The sequence below is a fragment of the Carya illinoinensis genome, chromosome 12 (assembly GCF_018687715.1).
Source record: "Carya illinoinensis cultivar Pawnee chromosome 12, C.illinoinensisPawnee_v1, whole genome shotgun sequence".
In the NCBI taxonomy this organism is placed as follows: Eukaryota; Viridiplantae; Streptophyta; class Magnoliopsida; order Fagales; family Juglandaceae; genus Carya; species Carya illinoinensis.
The window spans coordinates 15,005,346-15,029,710 of NC_056763.1; the positions used below are offsets into that span (position 1 = coordinate 15,005,346).

Genomic DNA, 24,365 nt, shown 5'->3' on the forward strand with positions numbered 1-24,365 from the left:
GATCGTATAACTATCGTATAATTATTTTAAAAAAATAAATAAATATAAAATTTATATAAAAAATTAAATTTTTAATAATAATTTTATATTTTTTAAACGATTACGTAACATTTATATACGTTACAATTAAATACTCTTAAAAGAAAAAGTAAAAATTATAAATCCAAATTTCAACGTTCCAATCACACTCCATTTTGATATTTGTGCCCCAAAAGAGCAAAATAAGATAAGCACGAGGGAAGTTTATTGGAGCTATTATAATAGAAGATCATAGTGTGATTATTACCACGTTTTTGTTTTTTTTGGGAAGGATTTATGTACTTGAATTTAAAGATACGATGGCAGTAATATGTTGGCAAAAAAAGTTACTTTCTAATTTTATTTTATTTCTAATTTCATTTAGAATTTGTTTGTGAAGTTCTTAGAATATGGTCATCTTCAATTATAGATAAATGAGAAAAAGATGAAATGTTATTGATGAAAAAAGTTGAAGTATTTTTTACCTTCAAAGTTTTATGAGTTTTAAAATTAATTTAAATTTATGATTATTTAACGTGAGAATGGATGACCTGAATCAACATGAGGAAAAAGTTATTTCAATTTATAGTCATTTATCACATGAATGAATGAGTAAAGCTATTGTTTCGAAATTTAAATATTTTATAGATTTTAGATTTTCTTGTTGAAGACATGTTTCACACATTGGGTACTAGGTTCAATTACCTGCAACACAGAGAAATGAGGGACTTGAGGTCGAAAGGTTACCACCGATGCCTAAGTCAATTTTTCAATCATTGGAGAGATTTTTAGTAAGTAGGAGAATGAAAGTTCATAATTTTAACCTGGTGCCCGACTTTTATATTGCTTGTCGGGATGGTACTTTGTATCTCGTGTCAGAAGCCCTTGTCCCTGTACAGGATACTACGCTGTTGTCTTTATTGTGGCGTGGCCTCCCCAGGCCATGTCTTAGTGGTAGATGGGTGGGTGTAGCCACCTTCTGTGCTCTCTATCAGGGATGGGAGTCTTATTGTGATATTTGTCCATGTGCCCGTATCCAATCCTTAAATGCGCGTTGCCCTGTCATGACATGCGTCTACAAGGTAGTGTCAGGGTAGGCAGCGTTCTATCTTGCCATATCGACCAGCTCCTAGCGCAGACCCTAGGTCTTCTTCTTTCTTACGCAACTCATGGGTTGACTATATTGCTAATCATTGGGCCTCCAAGATAAGCTTGGCTCTGCCCAAGAGGGATGTAAATATCCCTTCAAGTTATCTCAAATTCCTACTACATGTGTAGTGGAAATTTCCTTTGTTTTCATAAAAATATAGTTATAATCATGGATGCATAAGTATCATATAATCACTTAAAAAAATAAATAAATACGAAATTTATATAAAACAATTAACTTTTTAAATAATAAATCTCTCTTCTTCTTTTTTTCTTTTTTCAAAACGGCTATATATCACTTACACACTTTATAATTATATGTAGTATTACTCTTATTTTCATACTAGAAGAAAAGGTGAAGATTATCATTCCAAATTTCCACGTCTCAATCCCACTCCATTTTGATGTTTGTGCTCCAAATGAGCAAAATAAGATAAGCATTGAAGGGAAGTTTATTGGAGCCATTACAATAGAAGATCATAGTGTGATTATTACCACATTTTTGTTTTTTGTTTTTTTTGGGAGGATTTATGTACTTGAATTTTAAGATACGATGGTAGTAGCATGTTGGCAAAAAAGTTACTTCCTAATTTTATTTTATTTATAATTTCATTTAGAACTTGATTGTGAAGTTCTTAGAATATGGCCATCTTCAATTATAGATAAATGAAAAAAGATGAAATGTTATAGATGAAAAAATTTGAAGTATTTTTTACCTTCAAAATTTTATGAGTTTTAAAATTAATTTAAATTTATGGTTATTTAACGTGAGAATGCCTAAATCAACATGAGGAAAAAGTTATTTCAATTTATAGTCATTTATCACATGAATGAATGAGTATATTTATAGACTTTGGATTTTCTTGTTGAAGACATGTTTCGCACATCGGGTACTGGGCTCAATTACCTGCAACACAGAGAAATGAGGGGCTTGAGGTTGAAAGGTTACTTCCAATGCCTAAGTCAATTTTTCATTCATTGGAGAGATTTTTAGTAAGTAGGAGAATGAAAGTTCATAATTTTAACTTGGTGCCCGACTTTTATATTGCTTGTCGGGTTGGTACTTTGTATCTCGTGTCACAAGCCCTTGTCCCTTGTACAGGATACAACGTTATTGTCTTTAATGTGGCGTGGCTTGTGGCAGGTGGGTGGGTGTAGCCACCTTCTGTGCTCTCTGTCAGGGATGGGAGTCTTATTGTGATTTTTGTCCTCGTCTCCGTATCCAATTCTTAAATGCGCGTGGCCTTGTCATGACGTGCGTCTACAAGGTAGCATCAGGGTAGGCAATGTTCTATCTTGCCACATCGACTAGCTCCCAACGCAGGCCCTAGGTCTTCTTTCTTACGCAACTCATGGGTTGACTGTATTGCTAATCATTGGGCCTCCAAGATAAGCTTGGCTCTGCCCGAGAGGGATGTAAATATCCCTTCAAGTTATCTCAAATTCCTACTGCATGTGTGGTGGGAATTTCCTTTGTTTTCATAAAAATATAGTTATAATCATAGATGCGTAAGTATCGTATAATCACTTAAAAAAATGAATAAATACAAGATTTATATAAAAAAAAAATTAACTTTTTTAATAATAAATCTCTCTATTTTTTTTTTTCAAAATGGCTACATATCACTTACACACTTTATAATTATATGTAGTATTACTCTTATTTTCATACTAGAAGAAAAGGTGAAGATTATCATTCCAAATTTCCACGTCTCAATCCCACTCCATTTTGATGTTTGTGCTCCAAATGAGCAAAATAAGATAAGCATTGAAGGGAATGCAGCCATTACAATAGAAGATCATAGTGTGATTATTACCACATTTTTGTTTTGTTTTTTTTTTTTTTTGGGAGGATTTATGTATTTGAATTTAAAGATACGATGGTAGTAGCATGTTGGCAAAAAAGTTACTTCCTAATTTTATTTTATTTATAATTTCATTTAGAACTCGATTGTGAAGTTCTTAGAATATGGCCATCTTCAATTATAGATAAATGAAAAAAAATGAAATGTTATAGATGAAAAAAGTTGAAGTATTTTTTACCTTCAAAGTTTTATGAGTTTTAAAATTAATTTAAATTTATGGTTATTTAACGTGAGAATGGATGACCTGAATCAACATGAGAAAAAAGTTATTTCATTTTATAGTCATTTATCACATGAATGAATGAGTAAAGATATTTTTTTGAAGTTTAAATATTTGATAGATTTTGGATTTTCTTGTTGAAGACATGTTTCGCACATCGGGTACTGGGCTCAATTACCTGCAACACAGAGAAATGAGGGGCTTGAGGTTGAAAGGTTACTTCCAATGCCTAAGTCAATTTTCCTTCATTGGAGAGAATTTCAATAAGTAGGAGAATATAAGTCCATAATTATAACCTGGTGCCCGACTTTTATACTGCTCGTCGAGATGGTACTCTGTATCCCATGTCAAAAGCCCCTGTCCCCGGTATAGGATACCCTGTTATCGTCTTTAATTTGATATGGCCTCCCTGGGCCACGCCTTAGTGGCAGGTGGTGGTTGTCTTGCTGTGATCTCTGTCTGCGTCCCCGTATTTGATCTTTAAATGGGTGTGGCCTTGTCACGATGTGTGTATGCAAGGTGGTGTCAGGGTAGGCGGCGTCCTATCTTGCCACATAGACCAGCTTCCAGCATAGGCCCTAGGCATTCTTTTTTCTTATGCAACTCATGGGCCAACTGTACTACTAGTCATTGGGCCTTCAAGATAAGCTCGGCCCGGCCAAAGAGGGATGTAAATATCCCTTTCAGTTGCCCCGTAAATTCCTACTACATGTGCGCTGTTGGAATTTCCTAATGCTTGCCCCCTAGTCTTTCCCCCTTCTCTTTTTTTGACCCATGATATTCCGTTGGTTAGTCATGCTCGATGGGTGGGTTACCCATTGTGTGAGTTGGTTCGCTCCCCCATGTCTGGGTTGTGTGTGACAGTTCGTTCCCTTGTCCAATTATGCTTTCTATGGGATTTGTTCCCATTGTTCCACTTTTGGCAACACATGTTGCCCTCTAGTCTGCAGAGCCCACTCGGCATGGATGCCTATTGAAACCCGAACCTCATCCCATCGTCTTCTTTCTTTTGCACCTTGTTTTCGTTGCAATTTCAGAGCGTCTCCAACTTTCTTACTTCTCTACCCTCTTTGTTCTTCCACCCTTCCCAACCTTCCTTCTTTTGTAGTTCCTGTTTTGCTTGAGGTTCCCACTCATCTCATTCGAAGGGATCCTTTATGGTTCATGGAGGCCATGATCGCCTTGAGGTTCAAGGGGACTCCCAATATTTTGAGGGGTATCATTAGTCCTCGAACATCTCCACAGGTGACATAAGGTCACTAAAGTCTTCTTACAGAGTGCTCGATTCTATTGTCTTGGAGATCCTAAATGGCTGCTAGGAGGCTGTAGATTTAGAGGTTTTCGCCACGAAGGTGATGCTATACCCTTTGATGTTCTCCAACGGTCTACGACTCCCCTTTTGCTATCCCGTTTGAGACATCTTGGATTATCTTCGGCTAGTCTCGTTGCAGATCTACCCCAATACACAATGAATCTTGATGTACTGCTACATTGTCTAACCCATGGTCTTGGGGGTCGCTGGTGAGGATTACTCAGACCTCATTGCTAGGGAGTTCCTCTTCACACAAGGGGTGTGGCGGCTTGACAGCAACTTATGTAGCTTTTATTCTTAGCCAGGATATAGGTTTGCCCCCTTGGAGATGCACTTCTCGCACGTTAAGGATTGGTTCAAATGGTACTCCTTTGTGTCAAGTCAAAATTGGGAATCTCCCATGGAGGTTGCCCGTCATGAGTTCCTAGTTTGAGCCATTTGGGGAGTCGTGCCAGAGGATAGAGAGATTGGCATGACTCTGACCAAGCAAGAACAATCTCGATTGATAGTAGTCTAGGCCTGTCTGGAAAGACACCAAGAGGAGGAGGCCCACACTAACACTTTGCTAACCCTAGCCAATATTGTTCAGTATCTGATGTGGTAAACTCTGAGTAGTGATATATTAGTATTCCTACTTAGAGTTGCAATATGTCAATCTAAATGACAAGTCATCAAAGTCGTATGCTAATTACTTGAACTCACGGATGTTATATAGGGGCTAAGTATATTGAGAGGAGTGGTTGACAAGTATTATTGATAGGGTATTTATGTATTTAAAAAAAAAAAGAATACACTGTTTGGTAACACTCGTCGATCATTTCTCTCAGGAGTGGTAGCAGCGTCCTTATATATATATATATTTATTTATTTATATAAAGAGTATATATTTATAGGGTAAGGCTACTATGCCGCCCCAAATATATCGCTGGGCGTATCGCCCAGCATTTTTGTTTTCATTTTTCATTTTATATTTTTTTAATCATTTTTTTAATCATTAAATAAAAAAAAATAACAATACACTTAAAATTATTTTCTTAATCATTAAATAAAAAAAAAATATTTTTTTCACCCAGCAATCAACTCGAACAGTCAACCCTAGGCGGCAAAGGAGCTTTTTCCATATTTATATAAAGAGTGATTTCAAACTTCCTATAATATATCAGCTCTGTCCAAAGTACTGTATATAGGATATTTGTGAGCCTCCATGGTCACGTTGCATGTCAATAGCATTTTGTAGCCGTGGTTGTGGCTATTGGCATTGGCATATTGGCACTTGTTTCTATGCACCAGCAGAGGGAATCAAATTCCGAATGTACTAGCTCCGGTACAAAAGATAACAGCTTTTCGGAAAGGGAAATCTTAACCGCAATTGTTTGCGGTTATATATGTGATTTGATAATTCTGTTTTTTTTTTTTTTCTTTGGGTGAATTTCATTATTTTTGAGGGCGTGTACAGAATTTTAGTGTCTTAAATATGCACAAATCATTTTTTTCTATTTATATATTTAGAATATAATTTGTAGATTTCAAATTATTAATACTTTTGACTACTATAACACATTTATAGTTGATAATATGATAATCCATTTCATAAAAATATTTAATTTTTTAAAAGGAGTTCTACAAAGTTGAAAAAGCTAAAAGCCTAAAAGGTGTGTCCTTGCACCTTTTTTAATAAGCATGGTGGTCCTTGGGAGAATCCTGATAGCCCTTTTCGCTGCTATTGTCACATTCAAAATCAATGAAAAATTCTTCAGACGTGACTCCAAATCCAATAACCCCAAAAGAGCATACACCAAAAGTGATAGGAGAGATCAAGTTGATGACTCCTCTGATTTGAAGAGGACAGGATCCATGTGTATCCCACATTCTGCAGCCCGCTTTGCTCTATAGAGGATCAAACCATGGATCTAGTCTAGACACTGCCCTTTTATAGGAAGATGCTAATAGGCTCTGATTTTGTGGAAACAGTTTGATAGTAGGTGTGTTTTACTTGGGATTGAAAATTTGAACCGGAAAATTAGAGGACTAGTTAGTTCGGAACCGGTTTAGTTTGAGATCGGTTTCTATATTTTAAAAATTGGGTAAACTCGGTCTAGTTTCAGTTCTTGACTTTTCAGCACTGAATCAGAGCAGACCAGACTGATTTATAAAATATATATATAAAAAATTAATTTTTAATATTATATAAAATACTATATATATAATTTATATATATAATATATGTAATTATATATAAAATAATTTAATATTATAATTTATAATATAAAATTTTAATCTTAAATATGAACATTTGTTTGATGATATGTTATTAATATAAAATACATATTAATTACATTTTATGGCCTAATAAAATATGTATAACATATAGTATTAGTACCACTCTATCACTATAATACATATATATACACGGAAAATGCTATGCATCCTGCTCCTAGCTCCCGCTGGGAGCCACCGCTACCAATTTTTTTTTTTAATTTTTTTTATACTTAGTGATTAAGAAAGTGTTTTTAAATGATGTTGTGAATTTTTTTTAAATATTTAATAGTGTTTAAAAAATATATATATATAAAAAATGAAAAAAAAATATAAAATTTTACACTAACGGTGGCTCCTAACGGGAGCTGGGAGCGATAGCCATAGCATCATCCATATATACACTATATGTAGTAGCAACACTATAATAGTATAATATATAGTATTAGTCTATATTAATATATTATAAGAGTTATAGTATAATATATGTATAATAGTATAGCTAACTTAATTTGGAAAACGAGACTGAAACCTGTAAAACTGGAAGTATTGGTTTAGGAGGGTAATCAGTCTAGGATTGATTATTGAAAATGCAAAATCAGTGTATATCGGTTTAATTCTAAAATTTGTACAAAATCGGACCGGTTACACCTCTAGATTTATTTTATTTTATTTTAAATTTTTAATAATTAATAAAGGGATTATTAATGAATATATGTATTTTTTTAAAAACACTTAAATATATTTAAAAAATATTTGAAAAAAAAATAAAAATAAAAATAAAAATGCACTAATGGGCCGCTCCCCACCATTGTCCTATTAGAAATATACATGGCTTGCTACTTACCCCTACCATTGTCAATATACTGTCAGAGATGCTAATCCGAAACACACACCCTTCTGTAATTTTGCAGGGAAAATGGCAACACCAAGGATAAAAAAAGAAGAAGAGGAAAAGCATAGAAGAAAAGAAAGACGAGAAGCTGGCAGGGAAAATGGCAACATCTGCTGTTTGTTTGGATGCAGGTGGCTGGCTTGCTCTTGGTGTAGGATTGGGTTGATGCTGGTTCTTGGTTTATGTGATCAAACATTTATCTCAAAAATTTAAACCGATGAAAATATGTAAATTTTTTTTATTATTGATATTATATTCTTAACATTCTTTTTCACGTGTGGGTCACTCTCTCTCATTGAATAGGCTCAAACATGTTAAATGTTTAATTAAATAAGGTAGAGTGTAAAATCAACATTCAAATTCAAGACCCTCCTCTAATACATATGAAATCATTATTTATTCCAAAAACATAAACTATGAAAAAATATAGATTTTAGTATTATATTCTTAGCATATTTCTTTGCAATTAAGGACAGCGTTTGGACTCGAATTGTCGAGACATGTTCTGGAACTGTGAAGGATGCAAGAGTTGCCTGCTTCATCTTGTGTGCGAAGTGAATGACTGAGCAAGGGAATGGACCGCAGGCCCAATCTCCTATTTTGCTCGCAGGCTTTTTATACGTTTCGAGGCAACATCTGTACTGCATGATCTCCTAAGTAATGGACCTTTTCAACAATGTCCCAGCCCCAAAAACTCTTGGGGCCGGTTTGGATGTCCAGATAAGTATCTCATTTGGACTATACGACACAAAGAGTTTGCCTATCTAAACGGTGTATTTTATCTCTAAATTTTGAAAATATTCACTGACATAAATAAGACAAAGTGAAATAAACAACGTAAAAATTGATAAAAATACTAAATGAACAGTATAGAATTGACAAAAATAATAAATGAACAATGCAAAATAGTTAGTGAGCGATGCAAAATAGTAAGCGAACGGTTACTATCCAAACAGTGAGATCCATTCATTTATCAAATTCCAAAACAAACAATCTCATCTCATCTCACTATTCAAACACACTTTTTTACATATAATCTCATCTCATTTTAACTAAAAAATTTTACTACTATTCAAAATATCATCTGAACTATGCAACCAAACGAGGCCTTAAATCTTTCAACTTCATTTTATTTTTTATTTTTTATTTTTTTTTATCTTTATAATGCCCAGCTCCATAGGCAATTCTACAATCCAGAACAAGATAAAACATGTAAATCATAAATTGCTAATAAAAAAGCTTAAGAATTCCATAGTTTTACATCCATCAAGTATAAACTAACTAGCAAGGCAGTACCAAAGTACATTACCACCAACTCAGGATCGACCTGACTAGTGCATGCATGCCCATTAAGAGTATAAGTTACGACATGTTAAACATCCCACTCTAGATCAGCCCACTAAGAACTATCTTGAATTTGGTATATAATGTCCAGAAGTGCTAGATTCAAAAAATAATCTTATAAAAATAAACTTACAAATTGACATGGTCTGATGTGATATGTCAGTTTTATTTTATAATAAAAAGAATTTTATGATCTAATATACCATATTAACCAACAGTTTTGACTTCTAGCAAAAGTGACATAATGAAAGAAAATTATAAAAACCAGAGACCCATGAAACAAAAACTACAAGGAAAAACACAAACTAAACATACAAGGGTCTAGCAAAATGATAAACCTACAACTAATCCACAATTATTTTCTAATTTTATTTAAAATGAAGGATAATTATATAAAATTGAAAATATTTTTTTAATGAAGTGGCACAATTACTTTAATTGATTTGAAGTGATTAGTGAAATAGTTATAAAAAATTTGCAGGTGTATCATTATCCTGATCAACAATTATTGGTTCCTTCTAATATTACAATTCTAAATACCATTATTTTTTTATATCCTAAATTTATAGCCTCATCATCTTATAGCATTGACATTGGTTTATCTATATGTAAATGCAAACACATATTTGAGTAACTAGACCATTAAATTGAGTACATTGGATTATCCATATATAAATATTTGAGTTGTTATGAATAGTGCTTCAGCATCTTTGCATATGTACTATTCACTTTACAAATTGTATTTTATTAATTCTCTCTCTCTCTCTCTCTCTCTCTCTCTCTCTCTCTCTCTCTTGCAGGATGCATCTGGCTGGATGACCCAGAGGTTGGGCTCAGAGCAATTGAGGATAGCAATGGAGGAATCGGAGCAGAAGTTGATTCAGTTAGAAATTGAGCACGTTCTGCCAAAGTTATGAGGATGGAGGTGTTGATGGTGAGGATGTAGGCTATTGTGAGGAATGGCGTGGTGGTGCCAGCTCGGAGCTCAATGGTGAAGTTGGAGTTGCGCTTGGCCAGCTTGAACTGCTTACCCACCCAGCTATTGGCCATGCATGCGTTCATTTGAGTTAGTGGCTTGTGCTTTGGTGGGGTTGTTTGAACCTTCATCACCTAGGCTATGGAAGCAAACTTCTTAATTGTGGCTTGGATCGATCAAGAGGAGGTAGAAGTAGGGTTAAATTAGTTTTTGTTTTTCCGCACTATATATAATGTATTAGTGTATATTTGTTGATGTTTAATTTTAAGACAATACAATTGGTATATATGTGTAGATTTTAGAGCACTGGCTTTGGTCTCTTCAATAGATTTTAGTTAAAAAACGTTGCATTGGATTCAGTAAACAATCAAAACTCCAACTTTGAGCTACAGTATATTTACTTTTATCTCCATATTTGAAGACACACTGTTCATGGTCTATTTCCATTATTTTATTACAAAATCACTTCTTCCAATTATAAAATCACTTCCGTTTAATGAGTACAAAATCACTGTTCGTGAAAAAGAATAATTTAAGTATCAAATTAAATTAGAAATATACATATGGTTAGTATCGTTGCAAAATAAGAAAAAAATAAATTAAAAATATTATTATTAAAAAATAATATTATATTATTATTTTGACTAATTCAATGGCTAATTAGCCTAATCTAATGTGGGGTAATTAGCCCGAGGATAGAGAGATTGGCATGACTCTGACCAAGCAAGAACAATCTCGGTTGATAGTAGTCTAGGCCTGTCTGGAAAGACACCAAGAGGAGGAGGCCCACACTAACATTTTGCTAACCCTAGCCAATATTGTTCAGTATCTGATGTGGTAAACTCTGAGTAGTAATATATTAGTATTCCTACTTAGAGTTGCAATATGTCAATCTAAATGACAAGTCATCAAAGTCGTATGCTAATTACTTGAACTCACGGATGTTATATAGGGGCTAAGTATATTGAGAGGAGTGGTTGACAAGTATTATCGATAGGGTATTTATGTATTTTTTTTTTAAAAAAAGAATACACTGTTTGGTAACACTTGTCGATCATTTCTCTCAGGAGTGGCAGCAGCGTCCTTATATATATATATATATATATATATATATATTTATTTATTTATATAAAGAGTATATATTTATGGGGTAAGGCTACTATGCCGCCCCAAACGGTATGCCCAACATTTTTTTTTTATTTTTTTAATCATTTTCTTAATTATTAAGTAAAAAAAAAATACTAATACACTTAAAATCATTTTCTTAATCATTAAATAAAAAAATTTTTTTTACCTAACAGTCAATCCAGGCGGTCAACCCCAAGCGGCAAAGGTCTTTTTCCATATTTATATAAAGAGTGATTTCAAACTTCCTATAATATATCAGCTCTGTCCAAAGTACTGTATATAGGATATTTGTGAGTCTCCATCACTAAATAAAACTACATGGTGCTGGTCACGTTGCATGTCAATAGCATTTTGTAGCCGTGGTTGTGGCTATTGGCATTGGCATGTTGGCACTTGTTTCTATGCACCAGCGGAGGGAATCAAATTCCGAATGTACTAGCTCCGGTACAAAAGATTACAGCTTTTCGGAAAGGGAAGTCTTAACCGCAATTGTTTGCGGTTGCATGTGATCTGATAATTCTGCATTTTTTTTTTTTTGGGTGAATTTCATTATTTTTAAGGGCGTGTACAGAATTTTAGTGTCTTAAATATGCACAAATCATTTTTCTCTATTTATATATTTAGAATATAATTTGTAGATTTCAAATTATTAATACTTTTGACTACTATAACACATTTATAGTTGATAATATGATAATCCATTTCATAAAAATATTTAATTTTTTAAAAAGGAGTTCTACAAAGTCGAAAAAGCTCAAGCCTAAAAGGTGTGTCCTTGCACCTTTTTTAATAAGCATGGTGGTCCTTGGGAGAATCCTGATAGCCCTTTTCGCTGCTATTGTCACATTCAAAATCAATGAAAAATTCTTCAGACGTGACTCCAAATCCCAATAACCCCAAAAGAGCATACACCAAAAGTGATAGGAGAGAGCAAGTTGATGACTCCTCTGATTTGAAGAGGACAGGATCCATGTGTATCCCACATTCTGCAGCCTGCTTTGCTCTATAGAGGATCAAACCATGGATCTAGTCTAGACACTGCCCTTTTATAGGCAGATGCTAAGTAGGCTCTGATTTTGTGTAGGCTCTGATTTTGTGGAAACAGTTTGATGGTAAGTGTGTTTTACAAGGGAGTGAGAATTTGAACTGAAAAATTGTAGAAATTGTTGGTTCGGTTTTAAACTGATTCGGTTTGGAATCGATTTTTATATTTTAAAAATCAGTTAAATTCAGTCTGGTTTTAGTTCTTGACTTTCTGGTACCGAATTGAACCGGACTGATTTATAAAATATATATAAAAAATTAATTTTTAATATTATATAAAATATTATATATATAACTTTTATATATAATATATAAAATTACATATGAAATTTTTATATATAATACATGTAATTATATATGAAATAATTTTATATTATAAATTATAACATAAAATTTTAATCTTAAATATGAACATTTGTTATCATATGTTATTAATATAAAATACATATTAATTACATTTTATGGCCTAATAAAATATGTATAACATATAGTATTAGTATCACTCTATCACTATAATATATATACACTATATCTAGTAGCAACACTATAATAGTATAATATATAGTATTAATATATATTAATATATTATAAGAGTTATAGTATAATATATGTATAATAGTATAGCTAACATAATTTGTTAGTATTAAAACTGGAAAACCAGACCGAAACCAGTAAAACTGGAAGTCTCGGTTTATGAGGGTAATGGGTTTGGGATTGGTTCTTAAAAATACAAAATTGATGTATACCAGTTTGATTCTAAAATTTGTACAAAACCAGACTGGTTACACCTCTGGTTTTACTTAATTTATTTTCATTTTTTAATAATTAATAAAGGGATTATTAATGAATATATGTATTTTTTTTAAAAAACTTAAATATATTTTAAAAATATTTGAAAGGAAAAAAAAAAAAAAAAATGCATTAGGGGTACATGCTGGGCCGCTCCCTACCATTGTCCTATTAGAAATATACATGGCTTGGCTATTTACCCAAAAAAAAGCCAAATCTATATACTTTCAGAGATGTTAATACGAAACACACACCCATCTGTAATTTTACAGGGAAAATGGCAACACTCAGGATTAAAAAAGAAGAAGAGGAAAAGCATAAAAGAAAAGAAAGACGAGAAGCTGGAAGGGAAAATGGCAACATTTGGAGTTTTTGGGGCCGGGACATTGTTGAAAAGGTCCATTACTTAGGAGATCGTGCAGTACAGATGTTGCCTCGAAAAGTATAAAAAGCCTGCGAGCAAAATAGGAGATTGGGCCTGCGGTCCATTTCCTTGCTCAGTCATTCACTTCGGACACAAGATGAAGAAGGCAACTCTTGCGTCGTTCACAGTTCCAGAACGTCTCGACATTTCGAGTCCAAACGCTGTCCTTAATTGCAAGGAAATCTGTTAAGAATATAATATAATTAATAAAATCTATATTTTTTCATCAGTTTAAATTTTTGAGATAAATAATGATTTCATATGTATTAGAACAGGATCTTGAGTTCGAATTCTGACTTTACACTCTATTTTATTTAATTAAAAATTTTATATGTTTGAGCTTATTCAATGAGGGAGAGTGACTCACACGTGAAGAGGAATATTAAGAATATAATACAAATAATGTAAAAATTTACATATTTTCATAGTTTAAATTGTTTAGACAAATGTTTGATCACATAAACCAAGAACCAGCATCAACCCAATCCTACACCAAGAGCAAGCCAGCTACCTGCATCCAAACAAACAGCAGAAAAGGAGAACCATCCAGCACAAAAACAAAACAGCAGCACAACAGGTTGTGTGGGCTGACCAAAGCATACTGTCATCACCGGGTCAAAAAGACTCAGCGAGTTGACGAGTTTTAATGCAATAGGGACATCTTTTAATTGCCGGAACAAGGTAATTGAAAGGATTCAAATAATCTGTAAAACAAGCAGTCCATCCATTATTATTTGTTCTCTGAAAATTTACTCAGATCTTAACGTATCATTTTGGAGAACTAGGGCCAAAACCACGAGTTACTTTGAGTGGAGGTAGTTACCTTAACATGGGCCATCCAAATAAAAAAAGCAAGGATTATACATGGATAGAAGAGCAAACATTGGGCCGGTTTGGATGTCCAGATAAGTATCTCATGTGGGCTATATGGCATAGAGGGTCTGCCTATCTAAACGGTGTATTTTATCTCTAGGTTTTGAAAATATCCATTGACATAAACAGTATAAAATTAAACAAATAGCATAAAAATTGACAGAGACACTAAATGAACAATGCAGAACTGATAAAAACAATAAGTAAATAGTGCATAACAGTAAGTGAACAGTATAAAACAGTAAGTGAACGGTACAAAACAGTAAGTGATTGGTTACTATCCAAACAGTGGGACCCATCCCTTTATCAAATCCCGAAAAGTAAAAACTATCTCATCTCATTTCATTTCACTATATATCCTAACATATTTTTGTACAAACCATCTTATCTCATCTTAATTAAAAAATTTCACTACTATTCAAAATATCTCATCTCATCTAAATTATGTAACCAAACGAGGCCTAAACCATTGAACTTCAAATTTTTTTTTTTTCTCTTTATAATGCCCAACTCCATATAGAATACCTCTATAGTCGAAGGCAATTCTACAATCCAGAACAAGATAAAACATGTAAATCACAAATTGCTAATAAAATAGCTTTAGAATTCCATAGTTTTACATCCATCAAGTAGAAACTAACTAACAAGGCAGTACCAAAGTACATTACCACCAACTCAGGATCGAACTGACTAGTGCATGCATGCCCATTAAGAGTATAAGTTACAACATTGTAAACCTCCCACTCTAGATCAACCCACTAAGAACAATCTTGAATTTGGTATATAATGTCCAGAAGTGCTAGATCTAGAAAAGAATCTTATAAAAATAAACTTACAAATTGACGTGATTCGATGTGATATGTCAGTTTTACTTTACAATAAAAAAAACGTTATAATCTAATGTACCATATTAATCAACAGTTCTGGCTTCAAGCAAAAGTGACATAATGAAGGAAAATTATGAAAATTAGAGATGGATCCATGAACAAAAACTACAAGGAAAAACACAAACTAAACATACAAGGATAATTATTTTTTAATGAAGGATAATTATATAAAATTGAAAATATTTTTTTAATGAAGTGAAATAATTACTTTAACTGATTTGAAGTGATTAGTAAAATAGTTATAAAAAAGTTGTAGGTATATCATTATCTTGTTAAATAATTATTGGTTCCTTCTAATATTTCAATTGTAGATTCCCTTATTTTTGTATCTCTTAAATTTATAGCCTTGTAATCTTATAGCATTGGCATTGGTTTATCTATATATAAATGCAAATAATTATTTGAATAACTAAATCATTAAATTGAGTATATTGGATTATGCATTTGTAAATATTTGGATTGTTATAAACAGTACTTCAACATCTCTGTAGATGTACTGTTCACTCTACAGTTGTATTTTATTAATTCTCTTTCTCTTGCAGGACGCGTCTGGCTGAATGACACAGAGGTTGGGCCCGAAGCAGTTGAGGATAGCAGTGAAGGGATCGGAGAAGAGGTTGATGCAGTCAAAAACTGAACATGTTCTGTCAGAGTCTGTGAGGATGGAGACATTGATGGTAAGGATGTAGGCCATTGTGAGGAATAGGCGTGGCAGTGCTGGCTCATAACTCGGTGGTGAAGTTGGAGTTGCGCTTGGCCAGCTTGTACTGCTTGCCCACCCAGCTATTGGTCACGCACGTGTTCATTCGGGTTAGTAGATTGCGCTTTGGTGGGGGTGTTTCAACCTCCATCACCTGGGCTATGGAAGCAAACTTGTTGTGGCTTGGATTGATCAAGAGAAGGTAGATGTAGGGGTAAATTAGTTTTTGTTTTCCACTATATATAATGTATTGGTGTATATTTATTGATGTTCAATTTTAAATTAGTGTATTGATGAAATTGGTGTATATATGTTGATGTTCAATTTTAAGACAGTATAATTGGTTCGTATTTGTAGATCGTAGAGCACTGGTGTTGGTGTCTTCAAAATGGAGAAATCTTCAAAATTTGAAGGGTTTGTAGTTAAAAACTTTGCATTGGATTCTGGTTTGGTAAGTGAAAATTTTGATATGAAAATTTTAAATTTTAAGATCTGAAAAAGTTAAGAAAAATTTGAATTATTTATTATATTTTGTATAAGGATTTGAAAAAATTGTAATGATGAGATGAGAATTTTGAATTTGAAATGAGAATTCTTGAGAGCCAAACTGAACATAATTAGAACTTCAACTTTGAGCTACAATGTATTTACTTTTATCTCCATATTTGAAGACATACTGTTTATGGTCTATTCCTATTATTTTATTACAAAATCACTTCCTCCAATTATAAAATACTTTCGTTTAGTACAAATTCACTGTTCATGGGTCACAATAATTTAAATATTAAATTAAATTATTAATGAATGTACATATGATTAGTGTAATTGTAAAATATGAAAAAAATAAAGTACAAATATTATTATTAAAAAAATAATATTATATTATTATTTTGACTAATCCGATATGGTGTTATGGCTAGGGAGGTTTTGAATTTATAAAAAATATACTTTTCATCAAATTTTGAAAATGACTTTGATGAAACATATACCAATACTCTTATGTAGTGGGTGCTAATTGCAAAATATATATAAAAAATAATAATTTAGTTTTAGGAAAAAAACTAATAATAATTAAAAAAAAATTAATATTTTATTATTATTTTGGATTAAAGATGCATAATTCAACCGTGAGAGTACTTTTTCTTAAATGACAAAGACAATTTCCAATACATATAATTTTCTATTTGCCTATAGACCATAAAACCAATGACAATGCTCTCATAGAATGCTTTGTTTGAAGGTTCACATTTCGATAAGACATCCTTCCCTTCGTTTTTGGGCGTTGTCGTATAGGATTCATATTTATAGAGAGACAACCCCACACAAACTATAACAGAATCAAAGAAACTGCACACAATATTTCAGAAAATAAAAAGAGAAAAAAAGAAAAATTAAACTTGAATTTCGGATAAAAGCGAATCAAAGAGAGAAAAACTTGAAAAAAATCTGCTTTCTGCGTTGTAGGAGATGGAGCTTCGTCTGGATTTAACAGTGTAAAGGTGTTTTAAAAGTTGGTTTCTTTTTTATTATCTTAAACGAGAGAAAGCCCTATTCCAATTCCAATACTGATTCTGATGAAAACCGGATAAACATGGGAAATAAATCGGTCCGAGGCAACTCTGTATATATTACGTTGTGGAGAAAAGAAAGAAGAAAGAAAGAAAGTGCAAACCGCCCTCTTACGTTAATCCCGTTACAACCCCAAGTGCGTGAAACAAACATGTCGAGCAGTAGCTTTTCTTTCAGGTACAGATTTTGGCTATCAAGACAACCCATGATGAACGAGCTCTTGCAGTTGAATCCACCCGAAGACATTCCAATCGGATTTTCCGGGCTTGAAAACTTTCCATTACAGTCGGGAACCATGTCTGCTCCCGTAGATGCCCCACTGTTGAACGACAATGGTTTTCGTCTGCGCTCTATTCTTTATATGATGGGTCTCAAGTATCAGCATATAGATTGGCTATGGTCAGCTATATTAATGGTGCTTCAACTCCGATTCGCTGAAGGCTTTACACGGTATTCCATTTTTGTGGCCTTAATGGACATAACGACGGTCTTAAAACTGGAGGTTTGTGCAGATTCCGATTCCGATTCCGAGTCATCATACGAGTCCGATTCCGACTCTGAGCTGTATACCATGGCGGCGACCAGACCTTCTATCGAGGCGTTGGAGAAGGTAACCCTTGAAGAAGGGAGGGGAGAGAACTGTATGGTGTGCTTGGCAGATTATGAGGATGGGGTGGAAGTCACTCGCATGCCTTGCTCCCATCTCTTTCATGGAGATTGCATTGTCAAGTGGTTGCTGAGTAGTCACCTTTGTCCTCTATGCCGATACCCAATGCCAATGGAACGACTTTGATTACTTAACTCCGTATATAAGTTGTATATAAGTTTAGGGTACAAGTTTTGGGTAGAATCTTTGAAATAAAAAAAATAAGATTCACTATAAATTATTATAATCTTCCACAGAATTTGTACACGTTTAATTTTGAACAAATTATTTTCATTCATTTCAAATTGTTTTTTTGTTTTGTTAAGTTTTCATGCATTTTATATTCAATTTTGTTCCAACCTTTGGCTATGAGGATCAATTGTTATTGTTTCTTTGACTTTTGCATAAGATTGTTCATTTTGATTTCGGATCGAGTACCTGGGTATACCTAGCCCAGAACCTAGATTTCAAACCCGGGCCAGATTTTGGTCCGGGTATAACCAGGTTTGAATTCAGGTTTCATTATACGATTATAGGTCTAGATTTGTTATGAGCCCGGAATTTGATTATTTGGGTTCAGGCCTGCAACCTGACCATTCCAATCGGTTTTTTTTGGCTCGACCCGACCCGCATTGATCTTTGGACAGGTTTAAATCGACCCGACTAAATCGGATCGGGCTAACCCGTTTTCATCCTATCACAAAGGTTCCATCCAACAAGAAAAACTATGGCTGTACAAACACTCTGTCTCCTCCGAGTAGAAGTGGTCAAGCCTTATCATAGTCTTAAAAATACTCCAAAACCATAAACACATAGAACTCTAATATAATTTTCTCAAGTGGCCAAACAAGTTGGGTTATTTCCGACAAGACAAAGACTAAACCTGGCCTGTCGGATGGATGGTTCAGAAACATGAATGCGTCGTGGCTGTCGCTTTTGCTTCGCAGGACCAATCTGTCGTGGCAGTTTGGGAACCTCCGCAACTTGGAGAACCCCATAGAGTTGCTTTTCTTGGAGAGCTCCTACGGCGACGCCTTAATAGATGAGATGACGAGTGGATCGGGTCGGGTCATTCGGATCAGACGGTTATTTGATTTTCATGCACATGCCTATCTGGGTTCAAGACTGGGTTACACTATAAGGAATAAGGCTTTAAGAGGCGTTTTGGCAATTCTTGCAAAAGAATTGGATGCTAATAGTCCTTTTTTGCATCCATTTGTATCGTCGCTGTTGAATATACTGCTCAAACGTAATATTTGCGCGAGTGAACAGTGATAATGTTTATTGCGATGACATATTTGCCTATTACATCAATTTTGTTGTCGCAGTAGAGAAACTTCTTTTGTGCCGACAATTATTTGAATGATAGAGAATTATTAAGGCGATTTTTGAATAAATGCCACAATAGAACTTACAAATCTTAAGTTTGTTTTTCGAAGAAACATCGCATAGCTTGTTTCTCCCCTCACGATTTCCTGCACTGCTCAATCTCCCGTTGCTGCCCACCATCATCTTCCTCCCTCTCCCATGACCTTTCAATGCTCCCTTCCCAAATCGAAGACGCCTTCTACCATTTTTAAAGCCTGAAGAAATATTCCTGAAATCATAAGGTAACCGTTAGATTGAAAGAGCCCTATCTCCTTAAGTCCTTCCATTGTCTTCAATCTGCTATATTTTTTGTAGGGTTTATGGCTTGTTTTATGAAAATTGTTGTTTTTTCTAAAGGAGATACTATATTCGGCATAGCTATCCTTCAAATATTGTGGATGCCAAGACTGGTTCGGAAGAATCCCACCATTCGTGTAGATGGAAAGTAGAGCTCGATTTCTGGGAGGAGCGAGAAAGCCCCACATGACTAATCCTGCATTGAAGTATTTTTTTCCCGAAAATTCAACACTGAATTTTTACATCCAATATATTGCCGATACTCCCCCCAAGGCTTAGCTTTTATTTCTTTGATCTTTTCCCTTTTATTCACTCACCTTCCTCTCTCTTTTCAGCACTACATGAGTTCTTGTTGTCCTTCTTTGATATAAATTAAGGTTTTCCCTGTATTTTGTTATATATATACTTCTGTCATCATGTGTATACACATATATTCTTGAAACAGATTCAGTAATTTTCTTTGTTATGTTTTTTCTTTCATCAAGAAAATGTTCCCCTTGCTTTTGGCACTTTGATAAACTGTGCACCACGTAGTTGCAAGTGTGAGAAAAGAAATTAGCATTGATAAGATTTAGTATATGCATGCTATATATAAGTATGAATGGTATCGGTGAGTGGTATCTGTTAGCATGCCCCTATTTGGTATGCATCTGTTAGCACGCCCCATTAAGTAGAGGGGCTAAAGTTTAAATATGAATGCACCATGTGATGCTTATGATTCCATATGTCTTGCAACAACCTAACAGTACTTTATAATTAACCAGCCTGTTCAACCTTGTCACACTAAATACATCATATATATTTACATATGGAAAACAAAGAAAGTTCCATGTCCCTGTATATGCTTAACACCCTAGAATGGTGAGGGCAACATATAGCACTAAGGCTTGAATCTCTATTCTAGAAACTTTTTTGTGTGGAAGGCAGCGTAGTATGTGTTTATTATATCCTTATTCAACAACTTCTCACACATTCATGAAAACCATTGGCTTATCATATCCATAAAAAGGTATGCCAATGATGTTTAGCTTGCCGTTGCAAGTCAATACATCAAGTTTTCATTCAGATGCAAGCAAGCCCTTCTCTTCTCAATCGTAGGCCCATATATCTTTTTTATTTTATTTTTGTATCTTATTTTTGTATCTTGACTTGGGAGTTTGCCCTTATCTTTATGCTCCTTGACTTTGAAGTTTTCCCTTATCCTTTTTTCTCTTGACTTGGACCAATTACTACTACTTCATCCTGGTCATAGTTCTCACATATGTCTACCTCCTTGCATGTATGCATGCGCAAAATCAAGGTTTAAAGGGCAGTAGTAGTACCACTGCATGATAACGTTGGAATAATAAATTTATGTTGTTGGTAATTGATAAAAAAATAATGCTAAAAAAAACCTTATTCGGTACATACATTCCCCTGTGCAAGGCCTATAGGCTTTGGTTTTTTAGTTGCTAAAGTTGTCATCAATTTGACCTTGATGCCTTTCTATGTCCCCAGGTTTGATAAGGAGCAGAACAAATAAGCTACATGATTATGCTGATTGAGGAAATAAGACTTGTAAGTAGATAGCTTATGACACGATTGGTTTTAGTTTGTTAATTTTTGAACTTTCATTCACACATACTTATCAATGTCTATTAAACTTTCTATTAGACACCTGCTTTCCTTCTATTTTACTGCAGTTAAGGTTTCTGTTGGAACGTTATTTTTTCCCTTTCACCTGGATCCTTTGGACTACTGTGGATGCAAATGATATTCACTTTTATATCCTGAAATGCTCTTGCACTCAACATATTTTTTGGATATTAATGTAGGTAAAACCTATCTAGCTGAAACTAATTTCTGTTTCGTGTTATCCTCAAAAACATTTACCTAGATTTTCCTCTTCTTTTTTTCTCATGGGCCCTAATTAATACAGCAAAATCCCAAGTTCTCCACCTGATTGTTAAAACCCCACATGGGTAGTGTAATATAGCATTCTGAAGGGGTTTTCATACATCTAGTTTCTGTTGGGGTTAAATGTAGGCAGTTTTCATCAATGGGGAAATACTTATATCACTCAATTATTAAGTCCACCGTGACACGTTGGCATTGCTAGCAACTGACATATAGTTGCTTTGTCTCTAATGAATGTACTGTTATTGTGTTAATATTATACACAAACCCCTAATAAATATATCTTAGACCAACAAAAGTTTATTTTCTTATCCAGGAAATCTCTCTCAACCCTTAGGCTAATGGTAGATATAAATTAACCTGAACAATGGTAGGGCTAGTCCATTTACCCTATAACATTTTTTAATTTTTCCTCTGAAATGCTTGCATGACTTGATGGTCGTTGGGCTACCCTTGCACTTTCTCCCTGTACCCCTGTTAGAATTGCAAATTACCTTTGGTCCTACTGAGAAAACAACCTACTGCACTAGGCTTGTTGGGGTTAACATATCTTGTAAACCCTAATATTGCAAATCCACAAGTTCGTGTTGCATTATTAATAGCCTACTAAGGACTGAAATGTTTCTCAAAGTCTAGTACGATTGAGGAAAGGTGAAAGTCCCAAACTTGCATGGTTTAATCCAATTCTTAATCGTTAGGGACCATGTGTAACCATATGAATGTTAACAAAAGGAAGAATACCATACATGAAATGCCTAACAAGTAGTCAAAATATAATCTAGGAAATCTCTTGCCAAATCAAATTAATACTATCTATTTGACTCTATCTAACTAGTTGGCATTGCAACTAAACTAACAATGTCTTATAATCCTCTATAGATGGACAAAAATTGGATGAGTTTGACTGATTGAGTTTGATCACCCGCATATGCCAAAGGGGTCAACTAATTTCTCACCACAGTACGAAGCCTTGCTGTGGGGCGTGACTGTATTCAGTGTCCATGCCATATCTGTTGTAATAATCTCTTCAGGCCTATACCTAAAGTGGAGAGTCACTTGTTTATCAATGGGATTAATCCAACTTACACCAAATGGATATATCATGGGGAGGAGGAAACACATAGTTGCAATGAAGAGAATATTCAATTGGAGCATAGTCATGACAACGACTACATTGATGACATGGAGCATATGCTAGATGACAAATGGGCGAGTGCACTCTTTGATGAGGAGCAAGATAGCACTCCATTGCCAACTAACCCATCCATACCTGAAGAGATATCACTGTCATCTTTTTCCCAATTATTGGATGATGCCCAACAACCACTTTTTCTAGGCTGTACTAAATTTTCAAAACTCTCATTTGTTGTCAAGTTGCTACATATTAAAACCATTGGCCATTGGTCAATAAAGTCATTCAACATGCTGCTTATATTGTTGTGGTCTGCCTGTCCTAATGTATTATTGATTATTGCCATAGTCATATGAGGAGTCAAGGTCACTGGAACGAGGCTTGGGCTTCAAGTACCAGAAGATACATGCATGCCCCAATGACTGCATATTATTTTGGAAGGACAATGCCGAGAAGAATGAGTGCTCTAGCTGTGGGGCTTCGAGGTGGGTTTCAAGTACACATGGGACACGAGTCATCCCTCAAAAGGTTTTGCGTCATTTCCCTTTGACGCCAAGATTACAGCGGCTATATGTGTCTGCACAGGTAGCAAGTGACATGAGTGGCATAAAGAAAAATGAGTAGCAGATGAAACTAGCTTGAGGCACCCAGCTGACTCTAAGTCTTGGAAGAAGTTTGATACAGACCATAGTTGGTTTGCAGAGGATGCTCGTTATGCTAGGCTAGGATTGGCAAGTGATGGCTTCAAGCCGTTCAATAATATGACGAAACCTTATAGCATCTGGCTAGTGATCCTCGTACCGTATAACTTGCCTCCATGGTTATGCATGAAAGACCAATTCTTCATTACATCCCTCATTATTCCTAGGCCGAAATCATTGGGGAATGACATTGACGTTTACTTGCAGCTTTTGCTCGATGAGTTAGTTGAACTATGGGAACATGGGGTACCTAAATATGATGCATCCACATCAGAGACATTCGTGTTGCATGTTGCTTTATTGTAGACAATCAATGAATTTTCAGCCTATGAAAATCTGTCTAGTTGGTCAACTAAAGGAAAACTAGCATGTCCATCATGCAATGTTGGTACAGAGGCCATTTGGTTGAAATATGGCCAAAAGCATAGTTATATGGGACACCGTCGTTTCTTATCGCTTGACCATATTTGGAGATCGAGAAAGAATTTGTTCAATGGTAAAGAAGATCACAGAGTCGGCCCACCATCTTTAGTTGACTCAGATATCCTTAGTTAGCTAGAACTGCTCGAGAATGTGCAATTTGAAAAAGTTCATAGGAAGAGAAAACGCACTGTTGAAGAGTTGAACTGGACGAAGTGTAGCATATTCTTCAATTTACCTTATTGGGCAACACTAATGTTACGTCACAATCTAGATGTTATGCATATTGAGAAGAACATTTCCGATAACATCCTCGGAACCTTGATGAACATTGCCGAAAAAACAAAAGATAATGTCAACACATAGCGTGACCTGGAGATTTTGGGTATCAAAAAAGAATTACATCTTAAGCGTGATGGTGATCGGTTGACAATGCCAAATGCATTGTACACATTA

General features: G+C 34.5%; 1 protein-coding gene and 1 long non-coding RNA gene across 3 annotated transcripts; both read left to right on the forward strand.

Annotated features, from left to right (window-relative positions):
* The first annotated feature begins 17,489 nt into the window (after positions 1-17,489).
* Positions 17,490-18,414, forward strand: LOC122290296 (RING-H2 finger protein ATL32-like). Its single transcript, XM_043097928.1, has one exon. The coding sequence runs from the start codon at positions 17,601-17,603 to the stop codon at positions 18,240-18,242; it is 642 nt and encodes a 213-aa protein (XP_042953862.1). The 5' UTR covers positions 17,490-17,600; the 3' UTR covers positions 18,243-18,414.
* Positions 18,415-19,303: 889 nt separating this feature from the next.
* Positions 19,304-24,115, forward strand: LOC122290297. Of its 2 annotated transcripts, none has more exons than XR_006236350.1 (4): positions 19,304-19,705; positions 19,821-19,966; positions 21,258-21,317; positions 21,443-21,698. It is a non-coding gene; the product is annotated as an uncharacterized LOC122290297 (long non-coding RNA). The 2 variants fall into 2 exon arrangements; XR_006236349.1 differs by lacking the exon at positions 21,443-21,698 and adding an exon at positions 22,536-24,115 and having other exon boundaries at positions 19,305-19,705.
* The last annotated feature ends 250 nt before the right edge of the window (positions 24,116-24,365 follow it).